General features: G+C 40.0%; 1 protein-coding gene across 1 annotated transcript in view; it reads right to left on the reverse strand.

The window, feature by feature from the left end:
- Positions 1-8268: 8268 nt before the first annotated feature.
- Positions 8269-8542, reverse strand: part of LOC104537813 — a 1974-nt gene continuing 1700 nt past the window's right edge. Inside the window, exon 3 of the mRNA XM_010180820.1 lies at positions 8269-8468. Within this exon, the coding sequence (XP_010179122.1) occupies positions 8269-8468 (200 nt within the window). The remainder of the gene's footprint in view (positions 8469-8542) is intronic.

Raw genomic sequence — 8542 nt, forward strand, 5'->3', positions numbered from 1 at the left:
CTGTAACTCTCAGGTCCATAAAGTTGAGATAGAGCTGAGCAGAGGGCATGGCAGGAGGGAGTTACCTCTGTAAAGTCTCTGGCCATTAGGCATCTATTGTCACCAGGGTGGGAATATTCTGTCCCCCATCTGGGTGATTTCTTGTATCTGTTGGACTGCAACATTTTTCCCTTTCTTTTTCATTTGCAGATCCAAATACAGCAAAACAGGTTAGCAATGTTTTATGTCCAGGGATATCCTTAGGAGTTTTAACTTTAAACAGGGGCCCATTTGCTTTTGGAGTTGAGTTTTATGAGTTTTAATGAGCAAGATGGACAACAAACCGGGAATATATCCTAGAGAAGTATCTAGCACATTTGTTGTGTAGTCTCTGTTTAACCAAATGACTGAGGAGTGACTGGAGTATACGAAATTCAGAAACCCCTTACCCCCTAATGAGAAAGGAAAGATAAGTTTGATGCCACAGCTCTAGGTCATCTTCCTTTCATCTTTATCTCATATTCACATTGTCTGTCTGATCTTTCTCCCTGTCACTTTGATATTTTTTTTATTTCATAAGAGTTTATACAGGTGTATACTGTATGTCAGTTTAATACCTAAATCCTGCAGATTGGTGAATTTGCTTGCTACTGGATAACTCTTTGGATAGTGTTGCCAAGAGGAAAGTAACAGAAGATCGTAAGGTAAGTAGAAATGAATGCGTCTAGTGCTGTTCCAGGCTGCACAGAGTAGTGCCATGGTCACAGATTTCATACGTTTGTACTTCTGCCTCACTTGCATCTCATCTCATCTCTGAGAGATCCAATTTACAGCAGCTGAGATAAAGTAGCCTCCAGGGTATTACATTCATCCTTTTCATAAATCAAGAACCACATTTTGTTACTAGAGAGCTGAGTCCAGAAAGAGAGGAAAACACATGGCATTAGGCTTTGTAAATGGTCAATTGGCATGTCTCTACAATAGCTCTTTGCAGATTTTGGCTGTTTCTCAAACTAGAAAGTAATAATTTATGTGTTGTGTTTTCTGATGAATCTAAAAAAGTGGTGGTTTCTGACTGCAAACTCAGAACTTTCTCTCCATTTGCTAAAATACATCATGAATCCCAGTTATAAACTGCTTTTTTTTTCGCTCCTGCTATAGAAGATACTCTTGTAGCAGTAATACTCTGATGAATACCAGTAAACCACATGCAATCCTTGCCACTGATTTGGGCATTGTTTTCTTGGTTACCTTAATCTTTCAGGATCCTGCTGTCCTCCCAGCTGCCGATGGAGACAATGTCTGTAAGTGGATAATTAGGCTTACTCAAGTGGTCGAATTAGGTTTAGTTAATGCTGCTAAAGTAATTTGTGATCATGGCTTACCACCAGGAGAGGGACTTACCATTTGGCCTTGTGAATATACTCAGAGGCGGTACAGAGATGTGTACCAAGGTGAAAGTTGATCAAGTCCTCTGCAAGTATACCAAAGTTTGGTCTCCTTTGCTTCCCTATGCAAAATGTGCTACATTCAGTGCATGGGAGACACCAAGCCTCCTCAGGTCTTCCTTGTTATGGGCTATGGAGCTGTGGAGAATCACGTATGAAAACTCATGACAAAAAACAAATCAAGATATGCTGTTGCTTTGTAATGTATTACTTTCTTTAGAGCCTGATGCCCATCATGCTTTGAGACATGTTGTGTAAGAAGGAATAATATAGTAAAAGAAAGGTAAAAGGTTGTGATTTCTGAATATAAAAATAGATGTGGAAAATGCAGAATTCCAAGTCATTTCACTTCTGCAAAGATTGTTTCCTGCCTGTAACTTCCTGTATCTTTAACAAGCATTACAGGCTCCAGATGACTACAAAAGCACTGGTAGTTACTGGCCCAAACACTTTACAAAAATTCACTTCATGAGGTATCTTAGGTTCTCCTTTAATTGAACTTGAAATATGTACATTGAAAGAATACACTCAGGTTTTAGCATAGCCTGTAACCATTTTGCCTTGGCCTGTAATTGTATGGTGTTTCTTTGCTGGAGTACTAGCCTTGCTAATCAGGCTACACTCCAGTTGATAAACCTGCCTGCTTAAAATTCAGCACGAAGTTTGGTATTTGATATTTCACATCTTGTGCCCTCAGCTGCTTATTATATAGAACTTTAAAAATATTTTACCTTTCAACCCAAAGGGTCTTGGCTTTGGCCTTGCATATCAGTGATGGCTGATAGCCAGACAAATATTTAATAATCAGTTTGTTGACCACTTCAAAGTCCTCCAGGATGAAAGACATCACGAAAAGTCAGCCATCCCTACTTCATTTTACTAGAGATACTTAACTTGTTTAAAAAACTGACCATCAAATTCCTTATAAGTCATAAGGAGAAATATTTCTTATAAGATACAGTTTTAATTCTAGATCAGTCTTTCATTTCCAAGTAGTCCCTAGGAAAATGCACCTAACTGGTTCTACAGAAACAAGCAGCAACAATTTATGGTGCTGCTTCGGGGTATTTTAGCTATGGCACAAGTCCTGATGCTGGCATGGGTTTGCACAGTAACAGAAACATCCTCTGTTTATTGACTTCACTGAGTATTGGGTTGGGCCATAAATGCTAATACTCTCTCTATTCCCCATTTCCACCTCAGGAAGATCCCATAAAACTTTCTTCTCAGATCTTGTTCATATTGTGACTACAGCACTTGATAAACTTCCAGTTTCACTGACTGCAGTCTGTAACTCTTTGTATTTAAGCTCAGTATTAGTGATCAGCTGTTGCATTAGCAAACAAAACTGTTTACATTTTTATTCCTATTAGCTGAATGTTCTCAAAGTTCTTACTACATGTACATACTGTTGTTTTGTATACATTTCATTCCCATCGTTCATTTTTTTCCTCCAAGAGACAGAATGTGATTGAAAATAAACATGCAAGAATAATTTGAAGCGTATATACCCACAGACATTAAAAGAACATCTTGAAACTGCACTTAGAAGAATGTCTAAAATCAAATGATGGTGTTAAGACAATATAATCTCAGTGATTTTTATAGAGTCTTACATCTTTGCTTTTACTCCCTGTTGGGCTCAGTTCTGGAAATCCTTATTTTTACAAAATGTTCTAGTAAAGTAAAAAAGTTAATTTCAAAGTATAGTTATGAGGTTTAACTGGAAAGGCAAAGGTTGATTTTCCACTCCCTTCACAAAGGCAGAAGTCAGTAAAGTACTGCATGTTGTGCTGGCTCCTGCCTTTCCCCACTAAAGGGCCAGACCAGCACCATTGTATTTCTGGGTGCCCACCAGTGCCTACCAGTGGGCAGCCACCCGCTGTGCACAGGCCTCATCTGCAGGGCTCCTCATTAGAAATGCAGTGAGATTAGGAAGCAGGTTGCAATTTGTAATCTGTGTTTGCAAAATCTGGTTTTTTTTCCCCAACATCACCTAGCTAATTTTTAGGCTTTCCTTTCTCATAGCTAAAAGTACGCCCACTTTTAGCTGTAATCAATGGGTGATTAGCCAAAGGATCGTTAGTTCCTCCTGCTTTTCTCATTTAGGAATTATTGTTCCAGATATTTTAGCAAGTTTTGCTTTCTTTGTGGAAAAAATTTGTTTTAGCATAACATTGGTCATCAGGCATGTTGAGTGCAGGTGACTGTGTGCTTCCTCCATGCTCCAGAGTGAAACATCCGCACAAGTTTGAGAAGTAATAGTGAAATCTGCTGTCATTTGGAATATCCATATTTTTTTTTGTCAGAAATTTCAACTGCAAATCAGGTTGTCATAAAACAGCAAATATTAGAATGCCTTTTTTTGTGTGTGAAAATTTCCATTCTAGTTAAAATTAAACTGAAAAGGGTGAAAATCAATCATAGCTCAATTTTAAGGCTACTCAGGATCATGAGACTATCTTATGCTTTATTTGGTAAATGCTGCAGCATTTATAAAATCTATATGTTGATTAATTATAAAGTAATGCAAAGCAATAAAGAGAGTCTTATTCTTTTTATATTGAATTATGTTCTGTAGGTTTTTTCTTTAATGGACCGTCCTTTTTCTTTCTTCTATGCTAACCTTAAGTCTATTTTAAGACAACAAAGTTTAACCACGCTAACTAAATAAAGTAGTTGAACAGCATAAGTTAACAAATACTATATTCCCCAGCCCTTCAAAACAGCTCAGCCTTACATAACACTTGCATATCGCCTATGTAGAGATCAGGCCACTCTTCACCCACGTGGTTTATTTCCACCTTGCAGCTGCCCAAAATATCTGGCAGTTCCTGGGCAGAGGGAGCACCAGGCTCAAAGCATTCCTGGGCTGACGGGTCTGACCATCTTCAGACGCTGACCCCTTTGGTGGCCACATGCAGATTTAGGCAGGGGAGAGCCAGCTGGATGTTGCTGCTGCAGAATCCACAGGGGAGGGGGATTTTGCTGAAGCATGCTCTTTGCTGCTGCTTGATGTTCCCAAGCAGGTGGCTGCCTCTAAATATGGCACGCGCCTTGACACCTCCCCGGATTAGCTCAGCGCTACATCCCTGATGCAATGGGGAACAGCCACAAAAATGAAAATTCTGCATTAAGCGAATCTTATGCAAAAAACCCCTATATTGCTGTGCTTCCCCACACAAGCTATATTGCTGTGTCTGCCAGCATAGAGCTTTCCCTGTAAAAAAAATGTCGGTCAGTGCAACTGAGACACAATCCCAAATGCCTCATGTGACCCAGTTCTAATAATAAGCTACCAGGAAAGAGAGGACAGCTCATCTTAGGGGTGAGTTCAAAATAAAGACCATGGGAGCAGCTGTTCAGGGCCTTACCAAAGGTCCACTGACCCCACTATCATGCACTGGCTCTAAGTGGATGCCTACAGAAAATAAGAACACACAAGCATGAGTTACACTGCTTTCTAATGCTCTCCCATTTTTCCAGCTGGCTGCAGCTCATGATCTTCCAGATTCGTATGGAATTTCTAAGTATTTGATAACCCTGAATGGATTTCTGTCCCATCAACTTTTCCAGTTACCTCTTGAATGTTTATAGGCCTTCTGCAGCATCCTGTGGCAAGGCATTATAGAGCTCACCTAAACCCCTTCCTCTTGTTTCAGACTTTGTTTCTACTGACTTCATTTGGTGTCCTCAGTTCTTGTACTGGAAAATAACATTAAGGGCAGTTTCCACTGGAATTTTGCATGGCTCCCTTCAGGTGACACTGTGGTTTTGTGACTGCTTTAGGCAGATTTAAGTCTGCCGCATCTGTAGCTGGGACAGTCCCTTTCACTGTGCCCTCTGCTCAGACACTCGAAGCCTCTGCTGAGCTGGCACTAGCCCTCACGACCCACTGAGGTCGTGAGGTGTCTCAGAAATTGAATCTAGATGAAACTTGCTCTCAAAATAACAAAAATTGGTTTTCAGATCGTCGTCAGAGGAGGTCTAACTCTTTCTTCTGGCATAGTCCTTGTGCACTGGAGGAGCTCATTCCTTAACCACAGGCACTTTGCTGTGGGCTTTGTCAGATGTGTTCTTCAGCTAAACTTGAAAAAAAAAGTTGAAAAGGGATAAAGGATTTAAGAACAGATTGAGGAAAGACCCCATGGTAAGGCAAGCCTGGGGCAGGAAGCCCTGTGCACCTGTTTGTTTCAGAGGAGATGGAAGGTAAGGGGCTCCCGGTCAGGCTAGATCTCCAGGACTGACAGTTCCTGCAGGCTCCCGGGAGGGTAGGCAGACACTGCTGCACAAGCTGAGGTGTTTTGGCCAGCTCAGCAGGTACCTAGCTTACCCTTGGGTACTTAAATAACTTTGGAAATGGGATTGTCCCTGATTTCAGAGTTAACCTTCAAGTGCCTTTAGTCTCCCAGGTTGTATAGGCTCTGTTGACAGATATGCATTTTCTGAACATAGTGCCACTGGTAAGGCAGTATTTTTCTTTTGTTTTGGTTCCTTGGTCTAACTTGCCAAACCAATATTTGAATTACAAGTTTTCCCAATGATAGGGGAAAACTTTGAAGCAATAATGTCACATCACATTGTGACTTGGACTGTGGGTAGTGTGAGGTCTCTTTTTCTCCTAGCACATCACAGCAGACAATATTTTCTGTTTTAAGTTGTTACAGGACTAATTCTAGAGCTTTTGCTTATGTTGACTGAAATCTTTATCCCTGAGCAGACCCGGAGCCAAAATTAAACTCCATATAAGGAAGGGAGCAATACAGGCAGGTAGGAAATATAAGCAACACTAACTCTACAGATTAAGAATGCTTCTGTGATTTGCCAATGCCCTTGAAAAGAATTTCTAACTAATTCATTTCCTCCACTGGGGTAAGTAAGTCTTGCTGTATGGGATCACTGCCATGTCATTGGTGGCATGGATGCCTGACTGACTCAGCTTAGCTCTGTATTCTTCTCTTCTCTACCCTGGTGAAACAATGCTCTCCCAGGATGAACAGTATCTCTGAGAGCAAGTACTAATTTACAGCAGGAGCCGCTTTCACAGCTGTGGCTTTGTGGGACAGATGTTCAGGGGCATGCAAAGCATTGTCCTGATGGGAAGTTCCATTAATCTTGCTCACATGTGTCTAATTTTTGCCCAGCCTAAAGCCATTAAGATGCATTATTTCACTCACATGAATTTCAGATTTTTCAATGCCATGTCTTCAAAAGGTTTCCAGACTAAAACCTACTGTAATGTGAATGAAGTATGAATTATAATGAAATATTAACTCATATAAATCCCTATTAACTCTAATGGAGAACTTCAAAGCAAACCCAGTTCCTCCTCAACTACTCTGCTGCTTTGTGAGGTATGAAGATTTTCCTAGCACTGTTAGGTTTTAAATGTGATTTTCTATTTGATCTTTTCCCACTACAATGTCATCTCTTTCTCTTGTCAGTGGAGCTCTTTGGCAAGATTTAGGAAAATCTGAACAGACAGTCAAACAGACCTCTGAAAGGATCTTAAATACGCTTATTTTGCAAAACATTTGTGTACACTCAAACTGGGAGGGATTTCTACATTCCCATAAGTGCTAGGCAGAATCAGCATTCATGTCATAACCTCACCAAGAATTAAAGAGGATAGAGGGTCTGGGAAGGGAGAGGTTCAACTCACAAGTTACCACTATTTAAGTTGTCTAATAACCTTGCAAGTCTCTTCCAGTGGAGAGGAATATTATCAGAGCTGATGCCTCAAATGCAGAAAAACAAGCAGAAATGTATTTACTTAATCTGGCAGGGAAGGTTTATAACGGCAGCTAATCAATAAATCAAACCAGTAGCAAAGGGCAAAAATAGATTTGATTATTGATTCATGGCTCACCACAAGATAACAAGCTAATTTTCAGACAGAGTGGTAGCATGAATTTTAAATGCAGTTGCTATATTAAAAATCACATTGGTTTAAGTATTGATTACCTGGTAATAGGAAAAATGTCACCCTCAACACAGCTTAAAACTAATTTGTATCAGTTAAGTCTAGCCACCGATGTAAGCTAAGTTCCTACCTGATGTTAAACCAGGGATGATTCAAAGCCAGTCACACAGAAATGATTTGAGATAATTTGAAGGGAGAGTGAACTGATGATTTCAAGCTTACAAAATGCTTTGAAGATCTGACATACTTTAAAAAAAATGTCCACAATATACTATATAATATACTAAAAACATATTTACATGAGTAAAGGTTTGTGGGTTTGCTGACCCAGAGACTGCAGAGAGAGCTGTACAAAAGTTTATTCTCTTGATGTAGGTCTTCAGGCTGTCACAGATTTTGTAGCACTGCAATATTTAGCAGACCAGTGAAATAGGAATGTTTCTGTAGTGGCATGTAGGCTCTTAAGAAATTGTCCTTGCCACATCTCGAGTCTTGAAACAAAAATAACCTTTTCGTATGAGAACATGCACATGAGAACCATGAGCAAACTGAGGAAGCTGATTTTGTTACACAAGGGGACTCAAACACACCATATACCTAGATGCAGTTATTGAACTTGCCTCTGGCATTAGCACAAACCAGGAACGGACTCAGTCCATCTTAACCAGTCCCGTGGAGTTATCTGGTAGCACCACGCTTGGCACAGCAGCTCTGCAGCACATAGGGCTTACGGTGCTGATCTTGGCTGTGGTGATCTTGACGGAACTGAATTAATCCATTTACAGTTCTGTTGACTTTTTTTCTTTGATGCATAATTTTCTTCATTTTTTCAACATGCATTGATTATAGGAAACTGTACATGTACAACAGCTATGAAGGCTGAAACTCAGAAAAGTGAATGTAAATGGGTTTTCCATTTCAGCATTCTTTATTTTGCCGTAGCTGAACATCCAGATTTCGCAGGTGTTTCAGAAAGCCACGATTGGGTGAAATCCATCGATGCTCCTTCACTGTTTTGATGGCTTCAACCAATGGGAGGTGGTGATTTATCATGAGGTATGCTAGGACTAGGGAAGCTGACCTGCTTACTCCAACTGCACAATGTACCAAAATTTTAGCTGGTTAAAAAAAAATAAATTATGACCATAGAAGATAAACAGTACAGTGTATAAAGTTTAATTTATAGGGAAAG

This window comes from Mesitornis unicolor, unplaced genomic scaffold (genome assembly GCF_000695765.1).
Source record: "Mesitornis unicolor isolate BGI_N332 unplaced genomic scaffold, ASM69576v1 scaffold10820, whole genome shotgun sequence".
NCBI lineage: Eukaryota > Metazoa > Chordata > Aves > Mesitornithiformes > Mesitornithidae > Mesitornis > Mesitornis unicolor.